We start from the raw sequence: 20,828 nt of genomic DNA, 5'->3' as shown, positions 1-20,828 counted from the left end.
TTATAGAGTAAATAGTATCTACTTATAGAGTAAGTAGTCTGGATTTATAGAGTAAGTAATCTGGATTTATAGAGTAAGTAGTCTGGATTTATAAATAGTCTGTCCTTATAGAGTAAATAGTCTCTACTTATAGAGTAAGTGGTCTGGATTTATAGAGTAAGTAGTCTGGACTTATAGAGTAAGTAGTCTGTACTTATAGAGTAAGTAGTCTGGACTTATAGAGTAAGTAGTCTGAATTTATAGAGTAAGTAGTCTGGATTTATAGAGTAAGTAGTCTGTACTTATAGAGTAAATAGTCTGGATTTATAGAGTAAGTAGTCTGGACTTATAGAGTAAGTAGTCTGGATTTATAGAGTAAGTAGTCTGTACTTATAGAGTAAGTAGTCTGTACTTATAGAGTAAGTAGTCTGGACTTGTAGAGTAAGTAGTCTGAATTTATAGAGTAAGTAGTCTGGACTTATAAATAGTCTGCCCTTATAGAATAAATAGTCTCTACTTATAGAGTAAATAGTATCTACTTATAGAGTAAGTAGTCTGGATTTATAGAGTAAGTAATCTGGATTTATAGAGTAAGTAGTCTGGACTTATAAATAGTCTGCCCTTATAGAATAAATAGTCTCTACTTATAGAGTAAATAGTATCTACTTATAGAGTAAGTAATCTGGATTTATAGAGTAAGTAGTCTGGACTTATAAATAGTCTGTCCTTATAGAGTAAATAGTCTGTACTTATAGAATAAATAGTGTTGGGCCGTGGCTACAAGTTTGGCTATCAGCTATAATGAATGATTATCAAAGATGATTGTTAATTATTAAGGAAAAAGATAGCCAATTCAGTCTCAAAGTGTACTAATCTATGAATTTGGGACTTTGATTAATCATTAATTTAATAACTATAAACAAAATCACCATATCAATAGCTAGTTAAGGTTGAAGGATTTGGAGTTCTTTACAGAGCAGGGGTTCTTGTGCAACATTAAACAGACAACAGGTATATCCAAAATCATTTATTTAACAAAAGGGTAAAAGCAACACACAATACTAATCTAGCTAAGTGTACCTATATACAAGTGTGAGTGTGTGTGTGTGTAGGGAAGACAATAGCAAGATGGCTGCGGTCACCTGGTGACTGAGCACATGGCATGCCGACAATTTGGCTGATAAAGGGAACTACAGAGATAAAAGGCCAGACCATGTGGTGTCTTGAACCACATGTGCTGCCTGAACCAAAGTTCGCCAAACTAGATTTTAACCTCTTAACTGTGTGGTTCTCTATTCAAGGCCAACTGGTGTAGGCTAAAGGTGCCAGGTTAAAATGAGGTTAGTTGCATGCAAGGCCTAGTTACTGGATGTAACATGTGTTAAGCATGCTAACATTAACCTAATGGTGTGGCTATGCAGTAACCTGACTATAGGCAACAAGGACATCACAACAACATTTCAATGTATAACCTTAACCAAATCAATACACGTACAGTACATTGTTTGAGTTAAACATTCTTGCTTAGCCGTACTATGCTTCACTGTGTTGCTAGGCTATGCCCAGTTGTTACCAGTCCATGAAGGAAGAAATGCTTTGTGGCGTCCTGCTTTGTAGCCGGTGAATCTGTGGGTGAGTCAGGCTGAGAAGGCTTTGGCTCTGAAGCTGAAAGATGCAGGCGTTGCTGGGGAGAGAGCACTCCAGTCGTGCAGAGGGCCCAGGTCACTCCTTTGTGTAGAGTTAGCGGCAAGCTAACTCCATTTTGCGGCTCCTGTACTTGTTAAACTGGCCAGCAGACTTGTGTGTTAGCTGCTGGCACAAGGAAACTTAGTTTCTGAGTCTTAGGCAGGCTCTCGCGTCTTCTGCCGTAAAGAAGACTGTGTGTGTCTGCTGTGAGCAGGCCACACAAGAGAGCAGAGACCTGCTCCAGCAGCTGCTGGAGGTGTGAAAGACCAAGCAGCTGCTCCTGCAGCTGAAGGAGAAAGAGGGCAAGGAGCTGCTCCTACTGCAGCTCATGGAGAAAAGAGAGAGATAAGAGGGGAATCTCTAGTTTTGATAACCTGGATCCATGGGTGGAGCTTCACACTTTGGGTGCGAACCCCCAGGGCTCAGGTTTCTTGGAGTCTTGAAACATGTGGTAAACTGTGGTCCACATGTAGTCCCAACAATAGTCTGGATTTATAGAGTAAATAGTCTGTACTTATAGAGTAAGACCAGGAGAACAATACATACCTTGTGGTTTCTGTCTAATTAAAGAATAAAATAATTTTTCATAACTACTTGCATACCTTATTATTGTGTAATTAAAGATATACTATGTATATTATTACATTACTGTATTGTTATTTTTTCATCCTCAGGTGACAATACAAGCCTTCCATAGCTGTGCACTTGAGACAGGTAAGTTTGCCTGTTATGAGCTGCTGCAGTGCTGGACCAACATGGCTGCTAGGCGCTAACATTCAAAAGTATAGACCCATTTTTGACTTTTTCTTATTGAAATTCATACAATGAAGTAGAAGACATAAGCATAATAAATCTCTGTGTGTGTCACTGTGGGTGAAACATGCCTGCCAAACACACAAGCATAAAAAATGATTGTCATAACTTCCATGAGCAAAGGGCAAAAACATTAGATTTTATTGCACATATAAATATATACTGATTCATACCAGGAAGTTACACCATAAGTTTTGGGAAGTTACACCGTAAAACGCAGGCTGTATTATAAAGTTACTGAATTTCAACCCAAATAATTGATAAAAGAATCAAAATGTGTCTCCAGAAAGGCTTTTTTATTTAGTTATTGACATCATGAGAAGGAGGATATCAAATAAACACAACTACAAAGTGTTAAAGATGAAACAATAAAGTGTAAAACCTGAAAATATACAATAAGTAAATGATTAACTGCAGTCAGTTGTCCAGGTCAAAAGTTTTCATGATATTAATATCATTAAATTTCCATTATATAATATTATCACTAAATCATTATACATATCTCATGATGTAAAGTTCAAGTCCTGCAGAGCAAACGCCCACATGAAGATAAGAAACATTAAATCATAAAAACAGACAGGAATGATGATTCATTTCATTTTCACAGGAGACATCGCAGATCATCACAGTGCAGGTAGGACAATATTTAAATGAAGAATTCACTGCTGGAATGAATAATCATTTAAAAAATCGAATCAATAATCAATGAAATGCGAGAGAGGAAGACGAAAGAAGAGTGAGTCTGTGAGACAAAGAACAGGGAAGATTAAGGTTTTATAATAATAATGATGATAATAATAATAATAATAATAATAATAATAATAATAATACAGTTTATTTGTCACTGTTCAAAGTCAGCATTACAAAGTGACACACGACAAATCAAGAAATCTGATAAAAATGAGTTTTAAGAGGCGATTTAGAAGAAGATGATGAACTGCTGAGTCTGAGCTCCTTAGGTGAGAGGTCAGGAGTCATGACATCAAAGACCTGATCCCCTCTAGTCTTAAATCTGACATGGAACAGCCAGCAGGGTCTTTTTCACTGACTTAAAGCTCTGAACCAACATCTGGAGCCATGAGCAGCTTTAAAAGTAATCAATAAAAAATTCCAGCTGAAATTAAATGTCTTTCTTGTCTGCGACAGCTACATATCTGCTCTGTAAATCACTTCCTGTTCTCTCCTTTTTTTTAAAAAAAAAAAATCAGAAACCAAAAGAGAAAATTTATATTTCCAATTTATTGGTTCTATGACAGCACCCCCTAGTTTTGCATGTATGTAGATGAAGAGCTTATTTCCATCTCATAACATGTTGCTCTATTATCAGCAGAGCAGACAGTCACACTGAGCCTGATAGCATCCTGCTACTCAATGCTAGACTCCGAACAACAACCCTCATTAGCTTTCCTGCTAAGGTCTCCTTCTTATCTAACTTACAGACATGAACACACATCTTCTCCTGCAGCTTAGCTTGTTGAACGAGCCACCAAACAAACATCCATCGCTAATGGCACTTAGCAGCTACATAGCTATTAGCTGCTCAGCCTCAGCACATTAAACAGCAGGTAAACATACCAGCAAATGTCACTTCAGACCCGTTAGATGCTGGTTTGGTTCTTACACTTCAACACTCCTGCTATCATCATGCTATCTGTCCACGACTTGTAGCTACAGCAGTTTATCGCTGTTCATACCATACACTATAAAAGTTAATGGGCATAGCCACTGTGACGTCACCCACTGGTTTGTAGACTGTTTTGAAGCCTCCAGTTTGGCAATTTCACCATCAACATCTTTGATTTTTGAAGCCAGAAGTGACCATATTTGAAGAAAGGGTGGAGCTGACCCTAATGCTAGCTGCTAACTTGGTTAGCACAGTGCATTTACATGTCTATTAACTGTGTTAATGCAAATGCTTATGCTAATTTTGGCTGGTGAAAAACAGGCTTAAAACCATTCAAACAAAATATACTTACTGGAAAAACAGAACATCCGACTCTTTAGAGGCTCTTTTAGTTAAACCAAACACTGAACAAGACCAAAATGTTACAATAAACTTTCATGAACTGAAAACACACTGAAATAGCGACGGCTACAGCTACACCTATACTCCTATTCTAATCTGGGGTTACGATATGTGACGTACGTAAACAACATTGTTGCCGTGGTAGCCACGCCCTATGGCATATCCTACTTTATCATCTATTTTACTCTAAATGGGGCCATAATCTACAAAGTGAACATCATGCTGTATTGAAGGAGACTTGAAACTGGTGATTGAGACCATAAACTCATCAGGAAACTGTTTACTGAGGTAATAGATCAAGTGAGAAGTTTTGCAGCCAGTGGAGTCGCCCCCTGCTGGCCAGTAGAGGGAATGCAGGTTTAAAGCACTTCCACATTCGCTTCACTTTCCAGACCAGGAGCTACCCACTTGGTTCCTATGGTGTAACACCAGCAGCCTGCCAGCTGCTGTCAATCAAACACAGACACCAACAAGCTGCATCTGTCTTCATATCACTCCACATGTCTTATTTACATCACAAATGATCCTTTATTGTTTCTAGTGTTTCCAGCATCACTACATCTGACTGTGACACCATTCATCATCATCTGCCAGCCACCAATCAACACTACACGCTTCAGATAATCAAGTTCAGCAATCTGAGCAGAAATGGCATCCAGGAAGTCATCTCCACCTCCTCAATCTGCCAAACGCATGAGATTAGAAGGTAAATTATCTCTTTAATCCTGAAATGGCTCTGAAATTGAGGTGAATGTTAATGTAGTCTGTTTTATTTAATCTGAAAATGTTCAAAACAAAACATCAACTAATTTTAGGTCCAAAACCCTTCTGTGACTAAATCTGCAGAGAGACAAAGTGAAACCAGAACCTTCAGGTTCTGCTCAGGAAATAATCTAATGTAAAATCTGTCTGATATTTGTAATAAATAACTGCAAATCCAGCCTCAGAACATGACTTTATTCCACAATATGTCAGGTTTTTTACTCTATGTTTAGATAGGGATGGTAAATTAAAAAAAAAAAAGTTGTTTATTTAATATTTCTGTTTTTAGCAGCCTTTAGCAAACAGCGTTTCCCATAAACCCCTAAAACCATTGCAGGTTAAAACATCATGGCTCAACAAAAGGGGCGAGTCGAGTGTCTGAAGGTAGTTCACGTCTGTAAGAACAGCTGGATATTAGTTGCCTGTTTCTGCATGAACAAATCTTAGTGGAAATACCAGAAATTGAAAACAAAAGTCTACATGTCTGTAAGAAAAGTGTTTCCTGTTGTCTGCGGTGTAACAGCAGCTGTGTGGATAAAAATCAAATGTAAACAGACTGAGTGAATAAATGATGACGTACAAGACTCATGTGACTAAAACGTGACTGAAGAGCTGAAAACATCAGATGTTGTGTGGAGCGATGAGGAGACTGTAACCTTCCTCACATCAATACATCAAACTAACAGTTTTCCACACGGTTTTAGAATAGAATCATCTTTATTGTCATTGTTCAAGACAACAAAATTATAGTGCAGCTCCCAACACAAAGTGTTGTTAAAAAATAGAAGTAAAATCAATCAATAGTTGAAATAAAACCAAAAAACAACACAACAATAATAATTTTAAAAGAAAGAAACAGTATTGCTCCATCTGTCAACACTTCAGGTTAGTTGTTAGTTAGTGTTATGCAGGTGTGAGGGGTGCAGTTTACACACCACAGTGATGCAGTAAGTCAGAACAGATTCTATTACACAGTGATAAAAGTTGAGCAGCAGCTTTCAGGGCAGCTTTATTCTTGTCAGTGTCCTCAGGTGTTACAGGTGCTGTCGGGTTTCCCTACAGTCCAGGAGGTGTTGGTGGTCCAGATCAGCTCCTCTGTGAGGTTCATCCCAAGAATTTGAAGCTGAAAGACTTTTTCCACTGCTTCACTGTTTACCCAATGAAGCTGTGTTGTTTCTCCTGCAGTCTGTGATGTTTCTTTGGTTTTCTTGATATTGAGTGAGAGGTTAGTATTATGACACCGCGTATACTTGCCGCTCTTTTAATGACATCATCTCATGTGTGCTCTTCTTCTATTTAATGGCATCGACTGAAGAATTAGAATTAAGTAATAAGCATAAACTGTATAAAAATATGGACGTAGTTACCGTGACGTCACCCGTTGGTTTCTGAAGAGCGGTTTTGAAGCTCAAAGCGAGCCGCTCCGGCCGTCGCCATCTTGGCAGTGCGTGTCGCTGCCTAACTCCCAGCTAATCAAAAATGGGCAAATTTATCTATCATTTACCTAGCGGCTGGCGGACCTGTCACTCAAAGCAGCCATGTCCTTCATTATGCAGAACTTTACGGCTTAATAAAATTTAAACGGGTGAGTTATAAAAAAATTCACCCCCCGTACAGTTGTCATGAAAGAGGAAATTAGCTACAGAGACCAAAACCGTTGTTTGTACCAGGCTGTAAACATTTCTGCTGTAAAGTTGGGCATTTTAACATGGGGGTCTATGAGGATTGACTCGCTTTTGGGGCCTCAAGTAGTCATTCAAGGAACTGCAGTTTTGGCGCTTCCACATTGGCTTCATTTTTCAACCCCAGAGGTTGCTGCTTGGTAATAAGTAATTAACTAAGTAAAAAAGGCCTTTTGGGAATTACTTGTATTCTGCTCTGAAACTTTGTCTTTTGTCTGACAGGACCTGCAGGTTCTGATGAGTGGAGGATTGTTCTGGTTGGGAAGACGGGAGTGGGGAAGAGTTCAGCAGGAAACACCATCTTGGGTGATGAAGAAGTGTTTGAGTCTGAACTGTCTGCAGAGTCCGTCACATCTGAGTGCAAGAAAGAAAGAGGAGAAGTTGGAGGGCGAAAGGTTGCTGTCATCGACACTCCAGAACTGTTTGACACAACTTTACCCAATGAAGCTGTGTTGAAGAAGATCAAGATGTGCATCGGTCTGTCTTCTCCTGGTCCACATGCCTTCCTGGTGGTTCTTCAGCTGGGCAGGTTCACAGAGGAGGAGAAACAATCAGTGAAAATGATTCAAGAAACGTTTGGTGAAGATGCTTCTAAATACACGATGGTGCTGTTCACTCATGGAGACAACCTGAAGAAAAAAACCATTGAAGAGTATCTCTCAAAGAGCAAAGACCTGACAGACCTTATCCAGAAGTGTAACAGCCGTTATCACGTCTTCAACAACAACACAGACGACCCGTCACAAGTCAGTCAGCTTCTGGATAAAATAAAGAAGATGGTTGATGAGAATGGAGGGTCACATTACACCAATGAAATGTTCCTGAGAGCAGAGGAAGCCATCGAGAGGGAGAAAGAACGAATCCTGAAAGAGTCTGAAGCCAAGAGGAACAAAGAGCTGGAGGAACTGAAGAAGGAACACAGCGGAGAAATGTTGGCGTTGAAAGAGGAAATAATGAAACAAAGACTTGAGCTTGAAGCGAGGGTTGCAGCTGAAAAAAATAATACTATACATAAGTGCTCTGATACTAAAGGTCATACATTTATCTGTGTGATCAGCTGAGGAACTGCAGCTAAAGCAAGACAGATAAATCTTAAATTAATGCGAATGCAGAAAGAGAGTAAAGAAGATTGTTTTATTTGATTCATTGTAGATCATCTGTCAGTATTTAAATTATTATTAATCAGATTAGTCAAAATAAAGTCACATGCAGTACATATTATTCATGTTGTATCTGAGCTTTGAGGGATGAAATAAATGTTTCTATCGCGGTCGTGTTCTGTTGTGTGTTTCATATCCACATTATTGCAGCTCCATGATTTGTTGTGTTAGTTATAAACGCTGTAATGGCTGTAGACTCTATTCTGGCTGCAGTGCAGCTTCTGTTGAGTTTGAAGCCTCAGTTTCACTTTTGCGTCTGAAGTTTATTGAGTTTTCATTTAGTGAGTTCAAACTGGCAGGTTGTACAGTGGTTAGTTCTGTCTCCTCACAGTGAGAAGGTCAGTTTGAATCCACCGTCAGGCTGAATGGATGCAAATAAAACTGAGTGGATGATTAGCTGCTTTTAAAAAGGTTTGAAGTTTCAGAGTTTCAAGAGAAGACGTACGCTTCATAAACTGACATCATGTTTTCTTCTTGTAGCAGCTCAGAGGAGACGACATGACCTCACTTTCTAAAAATGTCCTTAGAAATCAGGGGAGAAATAAAATATTCATCAGTAAAGAAAAGAACTTCAAATAAAAGTAATGGAAGACAAACATAAAAAAATCACGATTTGAAATTAAACAAACAACTAAAGAAGAAATGTGCTGAATTAGATAGAATGTTAACAGAAGAAGTTAACTTACAAAACAAAAACATTATGATGGAGGACCAAAATCCATGAAAATTTTAGCCTACAGTCTTAAGAAACAAAAAAGTAAATCTTATGTTACTAAGTTAAAGGGTGACACATTAAAAATTCTGTGTGTTAACCTTATTAAAATAGTAACACAAGATGAAATATCACACAAATTAGGAAATTAAAAAAAGAGCCCAGTTGGCCACCAACATCTTTAGACGTTGATGCTTGGTTGGGTGTAGGTTGTAACGTCAGGTGACCAAAATCTAATGTCGGGACAACGTCTCTTGCCAACGTCAATTTGTCATGGAATACTGACGACAGTTGACGTTGATATTTTGTTGGTTTTAAATAACCAAAATCCAGCGTCTTACAAATGTCCCATGCCAATTGGTTTGCTGTTCAAAATCATGAACAGCAGCCTGTCTGCAGGTTTATCCACACTTTATTCATTTTGGAGCGGCACACAACCAGTAAAGTGCTCATTCTCACATCAGGGAAAGACTTAATGAGTCAAATTTGGATTATCTACAGTATGGAACAGCAAAAAACCTGAACTACCGGTTTAAGTTATGCCTTTGTGTGATTAAAATCTCTCAAAAGTCACAATGCTACTATGGCAGTTTAACATAGAGTAATGACTGTAGGTCACAGGGTAACAATAATCCAACATCTGTTGAACATGCAAACATAAAAAATCAGAGCTCCTATAGGTATGATCAAATTTGCTTTATGCATAAGACCTTAAATGAGACACAGGCATTGCACCCTTGTCCACTAGGTGACAGTGTTGACAGTAAGGTTGAATTTGATGAAGAAGATGTCCATTGTAATGAAGGTTTCCATAATATGGAGACTTGTCATTAGAGCATAGTATATAAAAACAGCAACAAAAAAAGTAACAAATAACTTTGTCTTTGCTTTAAAAAATGATCACATTGCACCAATTAAGGAATAAGACATTTTGTTAACAGAGTTAGAACTTCCTGATGCTCAGAGGAAGCTGGAACATCTGCAAGAGAGAGAGTCTCCAGTATGCTCCGAAAATGCAAGCTCGCTGTCATCTTCAACTTCATCCAGGGGATCAAGCTCTGGCTCTCCATTTCCACCCATTAGGAGGAAGCAGATTTCAAGAGCACGGGGTTGGCATTCCTCTTCCACGTCACCACAGACTACCCTTGAACCAAAAATGTGTTCTTCGGGTCCTTATGAAGTCTTAAATTCAAATTTATAAATATTTGGCCTGTTGGGACTACATGTGGACCACAGTTTACCACGTTTCAAGACTCCAAGAAACCTGAGCCCTGGGGGTCCGCACCCAAAGTGTGAAGCTCCACCCATGGATCCAGGTTATCAAAACTAGAGATTCCCCTCTTATCTCTCTCTCTTTTCTCCACGAGCTGCAGCAGGAGCAGCTCCTTGCTCTCTTTAACACCTCCAGCAGCTGCTGGAGCAGCTCTCTGCTCTCTTGTGTGGCCTGCTCACAGCAGACACACACAGTCTTCTTTACGGCAGAAGACGCGAGAGCCTGCCTAAGACTCAGAAACTAAGTTTCCTTGTGTCAGCAGCTAACACACAAGTCTGCTGGCCAGTTTAACAAGTACAGGAGCCGCGAAATTGAGTTAGCTTGCTGCTAACTCTACACCAAGGAGTGACCTGGGCCCTCTGCACGACTGGAGTGCTGTCTGCCCAGCAACGCCTGCATCTTCAGCTTCAGAGCCAAAGCCTTCTCAGCCTGACTCACCCACGGATTCACCGGCTACAAAGCAGGACACCACAAAGCATCTCTTACTTCATGGACTGGTAACAACTGGGCATAGCCTAGCAACACAGTGAAGCATAGTACGGCTAAGCAAGAATGTTTAATTCAAACAATGTACTGTACGTGTATTGATTTGGTTAAGGTTATACATTGAACTGTTGTTGTGATGTCCTTGTTGCCTATAGTCAGGTTACTGCATAGCCACACCGCTAGGTTAATGTTAGCATGCTTAACACATGTTACATCCAGTAACTAGGCCTTGCATGCAACTAACCTCATTTTAACCTGGCACCTTTAGCATACACCAATTGGCCTTGGATAGAGAACCACACAGTTAAGAGGTTAAAACCTAGTTTGGCAAACTTTGGTTCAGGCAGCACATGTGGTTCAAGACACCACATGGTCTGGCCTTTTATCCCTGTAGTTCCCTTTATCAGCCAAAGTGTCGGCATGCCATGTGCTCAGTCACCAGGTGACTGCAGCCATCTTGCTATTGTCTTCCCTACACACACACACACACACACACACACACACACACACACACACACACACACACACACTCACACATTCACACTTGTATATAGGTACACTTAGCTAGATTAGTATTGTGTGTTGCTTTTACCCTTTTGTTAAATAAATGCTTTTGGATATACCTGTTGTCTGTTTTAATGTTGCACAAGAATGAGTTTTGCCAACCTCTGCTCTGTAAAGAACTCCAAATCCTTCAACCTTTACTAGCTATTGATATGGTGATTTTGTTTATAGTTATTAAATTAATTATTAATCAAAGTCCCAAATTCATAGATTAGTACACTTTGAGACTGAATTGGCTATCTTTTTCCCTGAGTCCAGGGTGGTGCCCCGTTATTATTAATTCTTATTAATAATTTTATTGATTTTAATAATTAACAATTATCTTTGATAATCATTAATTATTGCTGATAGCCAAACTTGTAGCCACGGCCCAACAGGCCTTAAAGTGATAGTTTAGGTTCATACCCAGTGTTATATGCTACTCCATACAAGTGTAATAGATCTGCCAAGTTTGACCTGTCAGCTCCTTCCCTTTGACAAAAATGAGTGCTTCACTGGGATTGTGTTCCTCCACAATGAATGAAGTGGGTCTGGACAAGCAAACAACACAATTTGCAGCTGTTTGATGCGCCAAAAAATTCACAACAACACATGTTGGTTTGGGGTTCAATGATCGATTCTAGCCCCCTGTTTGCTAACTGGTGGGACTACTTTCTTTCTATGTCACTATACAGTGCTGTGTATTTGTTTACACATCTAGTAGGTGAAGCTGTTGCTTAGTGATACCGGAACAAAGTAGTTCCACCAGTTAGTAAACAAAAGGACTGGAAAAGAGCTTGATAATGAATCCCAAACAATGTGTGGTGTTGTGCATCCTTCAAAATATTTTTTCACTTTGGGTTGTGGCTCCAAGTTGTTGTTGTTTGCAGATCTATATTTACTTCATTTTGGAAAAGAATACTGCCACTTGTTCTTGCCATAGGGAAGGTGATGATGGGTCAGACTTGGAGGATCTATTAAACACCCACCTGCAATGGTAATTTGTATTGGAGAAATGGTTTCTCCAAAAATCAGTACTAAATTTAGCTTAAGCATTTGCCTTTACTCTAATTTTTGTAGACCCCCTGCAAATTCAGGGGCCCAACTAAGAAAAGCAAACCAGACCACCTTCCCATGGAGGCCTGTCTCACCAAACAAAACAAAGCAGAAGATCAAGATCACCTGTTAGTCAGCAATCTATGCAAGTGGCCAGCTTCAGACTACAAACTCCATCAACACATGGAAAACGCTCCCCGTACCTAATGTCAGAAGCAAGTAAGTATATAGTGTGTATATATATATATATATATATATATATATATATATATATATATATATATATATATATATATATATAAAAAATATATATATATATATATATATATAAAAAAATTCTTCCTCTCACCCCCCTCCCATGGGGGGTGGTGGTGTGTCTTCCTCAAGCTCGGGTCCTCTACCAGAGGCCTGGGAATTTGAGGGTTCTGTGCAGTATCTTAGCTGTTCCTAGGACTGCGCTCTTCTGGACAGAGACCTCAGATATTGTACCCGGAATCTGCTGGAGCCACTCACAGCCCCCAGTGCTCCCATTACCACTGGCACCACTGTTGCCTTTACTCCCCACATCCTTTCTAGCTCCTCTTTCAGCCCTTGGTATTTTTCGATCTCGTGTTCCTTCTTCTTGATGTTGCTGTCACTTGGGATTGTTACGTCTATCACCGCTGCCTTCTTCTGTTTTTTGTCGATCAACACGATGTCCGGTTGGTTCGCCATCATCAAATTGTCAGTCTGGATCTGGAATGTACGCTGTTCCTGCCTTCATCTTACACCCTGCTATTATGTGCTGAACTGTCTCAGGAGCATCTTTGCACAGCCTGCACCTGGGGTCCTGTCTGGTGTGGTAGATCCCTGCCTCCATTGATCTTGTACTGAGTGCCTGTTCTTGTGCTGCCATGATCAGTGCTTCTGTGCTGTCCTTCAGTCCAGCCTTTTCCAGCCACTGGTAGGATTTCTTGATATCAGCCACTTCTTCTATCTGTCGGTGGTACATGCCGTGTAGGGGCTTGTCCCTCCATGATGGTTCCTCCTCCTCCTCCTCTGCATCATCGGGTTTCTGCTGCCTGAAATATTCACTTAGCAGTTCATCTTTGGGTTCCATCTTCCTGATGTATTCCTGGATGTTGGTTGTTTCATCCTGGACAGTGGCTCTGAAGCTCACCAGTCCTCGGCCTCCCTCGTTCCGCTTAGTGTACAGTCTCAGGGTGCTGGACTTGGGGTGAAACCCTCCATGCATTGTGAGGAGCTTTCTTGTCTTGATATCAGTGGCCTCTATCTCCTCCTTTGGCCAGCTTATTATACCAGCGGGGTATCTGATGACTGGCAGGGCGTACGTGTTGATGGCCCGTATCTTGTTCTTCCCATTCAGCCAACTTTTCAGGACCTGCCTTACTCTGTGTAGGTATTTGGCTGTGGCTGACTTCCTTGCGGCCTCCTCAAGGTTCCCATTTGCCTGCGGGATCCCAAGGTATTTGTAGCTGTCCTGAACATCTGCAATGCTGCCTTCTGGTAGCTCAACCCCCTCGGTCCTGATCACCTTCCCTCTCTTTGATACCATCTGACCACACTTATCTAGTCCGAATGACATTCCGATGTCGTTGCTGTAGATCCTGGTGAGGTGGATCAGTGAGTCGATGTCTCGCTCATTCCTGGCATACAGCTTGATGTCATCCATGTAGAGGAGGTGACTGATGGTTGTTCCGCTTCGGAACCGGTACCTGTAGCCACTCTTTGTGATGATCTGGCCGAGGGGGTTCAGGCCTATGCAGAACAGCAGCAGGGATAGTGCATCACCTTGGTATATGCCGCCGCACTTGATGGTAACTTGTGCAATTGGCTTTGAGTTGGCCTCCAGAGTCGTTTCCACAGCCCCATTGAGTTCTTGATGAAGGCTCTTAGTGTCCTGTTGATGTTGTACATTTCCACGCATTCCAGTATCCATGTGTGTGGCATTGAGTCATAGGCCTTCTTGTAGTCAATCCAGGCGGTGCACAGGTTGGTCTGCCTGGTCTTGCAGTCTTGGGTGACTGCTCTATCGACCAGTAGCTGGTGCTTAGCACCCCTGGTATTACTACCAATTCCTTTCTGGGCCCTGCTCATGTATTGGGCCATGTGCCTATTCATCTTAGCCGCTATGATGCCTGACAGGAGCTTCCATGTTGCACAGAGGCAGGTTATTGGCCGGTAGTTGGATGGGATCATGCCCTTCTGGGGGTCCTTCATGTTCAGGACTGTCCGCCCTTGGGTTAACCACTCTGGGTACGTCCCATCTACCAGCAGCTGGTTCATTTGTGCTGCCAGGCGTTCATGGAGTGCAGTCAGTTTCTTTAGCCAGTAGGTGTGGATCATGTCCGGGCCCGGTGCTGTCCAGCTCTTCATACCTGACACTCGTTCTTGGATGTCTGCCATTGTAATTGTTACTGGATCTTGTTCTGGGAGATTGCCGTGGTCTGCTCTTAGATCCACTAGCTACTGAGCATTGGTGTTATGTGATGCCTCCTTCTCCCATATGCTCTTCCAGTATTGTTCAGTCTCAGCCCTGGGTGGATCTGTTCTTGTGTTATTACCTTGCTACTGAGAGCACACTTTGGATGGTTCAGTGGAGAACATCCTATTTATTCTCCTGGTTTCTGCTTCTCCTGTGTATCTCTTCAGGCGGGTAGCCAGAGCAGTTGTTCTTCTGATAATTTTTTTTACTTGCATTACTGAAGTATATGACTTTAAATGAGTTATGACAAATTTAACACCTAAAAAATGAAATCAAGGACAGCTCACTGATCAAATGCATGCTCAGTTTATACCAGCTATTACACAGACACGATGCTGCACAGTAGCAGGCTGCTACTTCTGGACAGAGGTGTTGTTGCCAGTTAATCCTCTGTTGCTGTCATGGCTGCTGAGAGTTTGAGCTCTCTCTCTATCTCTCTCTCTATATATATATAGAGAGAGAGAGAGACAGAGAGAGAGAGAGAATATAGTAAAATAGCAATGCCAACAACGCCCACTTGTGATTGATGGCAAGGGCTGATCTGGGTTTTAGAAAGTAACTAAAAAGTAAAGTAAATTGTAATCTGATTCCTTGTTATAGCAAGTAATTACTAAAGTAATGTGACTGCAATTTATATAAAGTAATTAGTAACTTCATAACTTTTTTGGAGTAACTTATCCAACACTGGTCATCCATTATGAAGAACAAACATGAGCAGTTTCACTTCTGGGCTAGGATGAAAAGGTGTGATATTACTAAACTACTTTTTGTACAATAATTTGTACATGTTTGCATATTCATGTTTGCAATATTCATGTTTGCATGAATATAAATGAGAGATTTCAATCCCTTCTCCAATTTTGGTACATTCCAAATTCACATGCCAAACCCCAAATTCACACAGTTGTTCCTTTTCTCACCAATTTCTGTGACAGGCTAATATTTTAGCTAGCAAAGGGTTATCCTTTGGACCTGGTCTTCAGCTGTTAGTATACCAACTTGACTACACCTCTGCCATTACTAAGGTGTTATGAATAATCCCGTCATATCATTGAGGAGCTGTGTGCAGAGGCTTTTACGACAAGGCAGCAGAAGTCAGCCTCCTTTAGTGTACACCAGTGAGCGTAGGATCTGCTTGACACTAATGTAGGGACACCCTCTAGCTGTGATTGTTTGATTTGAAACTAGCTTTGTTAATATTATATTGTATTATATTTGATACGAATTTCACTAGACATGATAAAATTGTGTTGAAAGAAACTTTTAAATTTAAGACTATAACTGATAGTTTCTTTTGTTTTTGTTATCCAAAAATGAAAGGTCTGTGGAATAACCTAAATATCTGTTCCAGGATCATACAAATTAATAGGTGCTTTTTATTCAGCTACGTTTATGTCGTGCAGGTTGAAATTATGTCAAAGAACAAAAAACTGGCAATCTTTACAGTAGCTCAGTTATTGGTTGTCTATGGAATCAAATAGCAGCTACATGATCCCATAGACATCCAGGAATTGAGTTAAACTAAAGGGATTTGCCTTTTTCCGAGCTTTGTGCAAGTTAAGTCCAATAGTCTGAGACTGTAAACCCCCTGATATGGATTAAAAAACAATAACATCTCAAAAGAAAAAAAATCTAAATAAAAATAATAGATTAATAGATACATTTATGAGCTACAGCCCTAATCATAATTATTAGCAATGATCCTGAAATTATAATACATGATTTTTAGTTGCCTGTGGGTTGGGCCAAAGGGTTTGCGATAAAGTCAATATTTCATACTCTAAAGCAAAGGTACACAAATACTAATTTTGGTGGGGGGTTGTCATGTTAGTGGTAAGATATGCCTTGATCATATTTCAAATTATGATAATCATTTGTTTCAATGCATTACAATTTCAGAGAATAGTCATGGAAATGCTTGTGGAAAATACGTGAGGACATCTGCGCCATGAAGAAACATCCTGGGGCTGCTGAAAGGTGCGAAGACTCAAAGATTCCTGCACAGGCCTCAACAGTTGAGGCACTAAACCTCCTTGACAAATCCCTTGACTCCCTGGAGGAAAAGCAGAAACTGGTAAGGTCATACCTGTAGTAGGGATGTGCATCTCCATCACTGAGGCCGATGCAATACGCATCTTGATGCATTGCCAACAATTCATACATTAAAGATACATATGAAGCAACTACCAATATGGAAGTATTATATATGATTCACCCCTATTGCGATGTAGTGCAATTCAACATGATTTGATTCAACACAATGCAATACAAAGTGATATGGTTTGATTCAATGCAATAGAATGATGCTATGCAGTTCGATATGGTACAGAGAGTTTGATTTTATTTCATAAATCATAAATCAACTAAAAAGTTTCCATTTTTACTTTACCTATTTGTTTCTCTAGTACTGCAACTCAGTAAGCATCTTATTTATGTTGTTTCTTTTTTACCTCTAAAAAAACACTTCACAAACAGGCCTTTTCACAAGTCCTTTGTAGTGTAGTGTTCTCTGTCTCCAGTTTACATGTATATGCTGCATGAACCAATAGAGCATGAGTTCTAGCGCACCACTTAGGTGTAGCATGCTAGCACGCTTGAGAAATCGATATTAATATCAAATGTCTAAATAATAAGGTCCCTACAAATAGTTATATATAAATAAATAGGATTTTAGCGATGCAGATGTTAGAAAGGATTCATTGGGAGTCATCCCAAATTGTATCCAGAACACACCTTTTTTTAATTGGGGCAATTGCCTCGTGAACATTCATGCCAGTGCACCGATGTGAATCTGTCCATCCCTAACCTGTAGTCACAGCAAAAAACACTTGTTTTTTGTTTTTTTTGTTTGTTTTTTTGGTTAAACAGAAATATTGTTTGTCTAATTTCAGATTAATGGCTTGTTCAAGGTGGGAGGAGTCCACTTGAAGGACAATGTAACAGGACAGTGTGCTTTTTTTATCTCAGTGTCAATCGATAAAATGGGAATTGAGTAGAATTGACATTGTATAGGTGATTCAGCAGTTGCCACTGGGCCAACTGGCAGCCTTATTCTGGGAAATGATGGCGTACTTTCATTGACATTTCCATTGTGATAATACAGGCATCTTGCTGGGGATCTTTATCACAATGTGCATAGCTTATGTCATAAAACTATTATCACCTTTTTTCATTTTTTTATTAATTAGACTTTAAGGGTTAGTTTGGGTTTTTTAGACACAGGGTTGTATGAGTAACTTCTGGATAGACGTTATCTGGTGTAGATCAGACAGTAAGCGCCCTGTTCGGAGAGCTGAGCAGCAGTCCCTGGCAGTGGAGCCAAGCAGCAGCACAAGCGACACCCTGTTCATAAGTGAATTATTGGGACATTTAAATCTTTTCCTTTTTGCATCCACAGGTTGATGATAAATGAGGTCATGGCAAATTTCAACATGAAGGGGGGGGAGCAAGCTTGCCTGTCTCTTCACTGTTCTCCTCAGTGTTGATAGTGTCTATTTTGGTGGTTTAGTGAAAACCAATAACAACGTAGTACAGTGAACTACCTGGCCGCTACCCGCAAGAAATGTCTGATTTTCAGTGCACTGTTTTTCGTTGTTTTCTAATGTAAACATGCTGGATGGATATCTTTTACATTCTTTTATGTCTTTAAAACAGAGAGCTGCTGGCATTCACATTTTTCTGCCAGAATGTAGCCAGCTGCTAACTGTTTGTGAACAGCATTCAATGTTGAAATCTCTTTAACTTTTGAGGAGTCACAGCTTGTAAATGCAAGAATGTTTAACATGTACATGGCACCTAACAATGTCTGCATCTTAATGTTTTTACTGCCTAGTAGCCTATTTTATCCTATAGATTAACACTTTCAAATATTTCTTGCAGAGAGTGTCAAGAGGACTACAGAGGAAACGGAGGCAAACATTGTGGCGGCTGTTGCCTTCTGCTTGAAGTATGCCCCAGACAGAGTTGGCGGAGGTGGCAGAAAAAACTGTCTTAAAGGACTTAAATGAAAGACTTGCCTGAAGTTTAAAGTTTTTAAATGTGTTACCAGGTTTCATAACTGGGGTTGGAGTTCCTGACAGTTTTGTTAGTTTTGTGAATTTAATTTGTTTTCATTCATTTTGAAAATTCTGTGAATTCATCATTCAGGGTTTGTGAATCCACTTCTTTAAAAAAAAAATACAAACAAGGTAAGCAGGTTCTTCAGACATGCTCCAGAATAAAAGGTTATTTTGATAACCTGTTGCATGGCTTTATCATTTATCCAGTAAAGCCACCAAAAATTCCACTTTAGCTGAGATTTTAAAATTAAGTTTTTCTATGTTCATGTCTTAAAATTAATACTTTGGGGTCTGTCTGACATTGGATCTTGATATCTGTCCAACCTTGATATGACATCCATGTTTCTCAGTTTGTTGATTTTTCATTTACAACAAAACGTGGCTCTGTTAAAAGTTTGATGTCATGCAAACAAAATCCATACTAACCAAATTTCAACATCTTTCTTTAAAGTTAGAATTTAACAGGAAATGTTGGGTTTTTGCAGATATTCAACCATTACGGAATACAGACCAAAAAATATTAACATCTATTATAGCAAATAGGCTTAAAGATATTCTGCCAGATATAATAGATAGAGATCAGTCTGGATTTATATCTAATAGATTTTTATCTGATAATATAAGACACACTCTAAATATTATTAATTGAAATATTAATTGATTATTCACAAAAAAAATAAGAAAGATCTACTTTTGGTGACACTTGATGCAGAAAAAGCTTTTGATAGAGTCTTGTGGCCATACATTTTCACAACAGTAAAAGACTTTGGTTTTCACCCTAAATTTGTTTCATGGTTAAAATTTATGTATAAAAACCCAGTCCCTCAGGTGAGAGTCACTGGTTCTCTGTCCAGACGCTTTCATATACAAAAGGGGACCAGATAATGAGACCTGCTGTCTGAAGGAATGTCATAAATTAGCATTGTATGCAGATGATGTCATCTTATACCTTACCTCCCATGAACACTCATTTCCAGAACTGCTGAAAATAATAAAAGAATATAGTGATCATTCAGGACATAAAAATATTGAAAGTAAATGTGAGTTTATATATATAGGTAAGCTACTGACAGACGATTCTAAAGGAAACCACTGATTTAAGTGGAAGCAAAGTACAATAAAATATCTAGGAATAATAATCTATAATGATTTAAGCAACATTTATGAGGTTAATTATCAGAATCTAGAGAAAGAAATTAAACAAGATCTGAACAGGTGGAAAACAATACCTGACTCTATTTTTAATAGATAGAATTAAAATGACTATCCTTCCCCAGCTCCTCTTCCTCTTTCAGGCCCTACTGGTTTCTGTTCCATCACAAAGTTTTAAAAGATGGAATGGAATGATAACTTATTTTATCTGGAATAACAAAAGGAAAGGGGTCAAACTTAAAACATTAAAAGAATCTAAAAAACAAGGTGGATTAGCACTTCCAGATTTACAGAGCTATTTTCATGCCACACAAATAAAGATCATAATGAAACGGACTAATGATAACACAAAAGCTAAGTGGTTTATAATAGAAAAAGAGCTAGCTCCCCTTTCAATGAGGACATTACCCTTTATAGATAAGAAAGATATCACACAATTGAAAGGGCAAAACAGATGGACCAATAACACTCTATACAATTGGAAACAAATTTGTAAAAAATATAAAATAAATAATGAATTATTTTATCTTAGAGAAATGGCATGAGACCCTCAATTTAAACCAAATAAAATGGATAATGTATTAAAGGTTTGGTCATCAAAAAAAAACACACACAAATGTTAATTAAAATGATGTCAATTCTTTCAAAGTTATATCAAATAGTTTAGCCCAGTCAAGTTTTTATAAATATTTACAACTTAGAAACTATATGAATAATTTTCACAAAAGAGAAAGAAACCAAGATCAGCACCCTTTAACAAGATTTATGATAAAAAACTAAACTTAGCACAAAAATAAGGAAATTTGTGTTGGGTAGATTATTTCTTTGTTGTAACAATGCTTTTTGACAATCAGGCACCTGATCGGCAGCACCTGGGGTACCAGAAGCTCAGAACAGGAGTCAATAGCAACAGCAAAATAAGCTGTTTGGCATTGGCAGAGAAGATTTGGCAAAT

The 20,828-nt window shown here is 39.2% G+C and overlaps 1 protein-coding gene and 2 long non-coding RNA genes across 3 annotated transcripts in view; 2 read left to right on the top strand and 1 right to left on the bottom strand.

Annotated features, from left to right (window-relative positions):
* Positions 1-3,082: 3,082 nt before the first annotated feature.
* LOC137197506 (GTPase IMAP family member 9-like) lies at positions 3,083-8,355 on the top strand. Its single transcript, XM_067610966.1, has 3 exons — positions 3,083-3,112; positions 5,046-5,210; positions 7,171-8,355. The coding sequence occupies exons 2-3, from the start codon at positions 5,153-5,155 to the stop codon at positions 8,007-8,009; spliced, it is 897 nt and encodes a 298-aa protein (XP_067467067.1). The 5' UTR covers positions 3,083-3,112; positions 5,046-5,152; the 3' UTR covers positions 8,010-8,355.
* LOC137197509 (uncharacterized) overlaps positions 5,242-20,828 on the bottom strand; it is a 37,554-nt gene continuing 21,967 nt past the window's right edge. Inside the window, exons 2-4 of the long non-coding RNA XR_010931446.1 lie at positions 7,632-7,706; positions 7,387-7,469; positions 5,242-7,302 (exon numbers count right to left, since the gene is read on the bottom strand). This is a non-coding gene — a long non-coding RNA (uncharacterized lncRNA). The remainder of the gene's footprint in view (positions 7,303-7,386; positions 7,470-7,631; positions 7,707-20,828) is intronic.
* LOC137197510 (uncharacterized) lies at positions 11,745-18,820 on the top strand. The gene is made up of 3 exons (XR_010931447.1): positions 11,745-12,397; positions 16,563-16,737; positions 18,543-18,820. It is a non-coding gene; the product is annotated as an uncharacterized lncRNA (long non-coding RNA).

Source organism: Thunnus thynnus, chromosome 14, assembly GCF_963924715.1.
Source record: "Thunnus thynnus chromosome 14, fThuThy2.1, whole genome shotgun sequence".
NCBI lineage: Eukaryota > Metazoa > Chordata > Actinopteri > Scombriformes > Scombridae > Thunnus > Thunnus thynnus.
The sequence above is the reverse complement of the archived record's forward strand: the minus strand, read 5'-3'. Positions and strand labels throughout refer to the sequence as shown.

Coding starts and splice junctions, on each gene's coding strand:
- LOC137197506 (XM_067610966.1), top strand. CDS start 5,153: ATGGCATCCAGGAAGTCATCTCCACCTCCTCAATCTGCCAAACGCATG. Junction 5,211..7,170: donor CAAACGCATGAGATTAGAAG/GTAAATTATCTC, acceptor TTTGTCTGACAG/GACCTGCAGGTTCTGATGAG.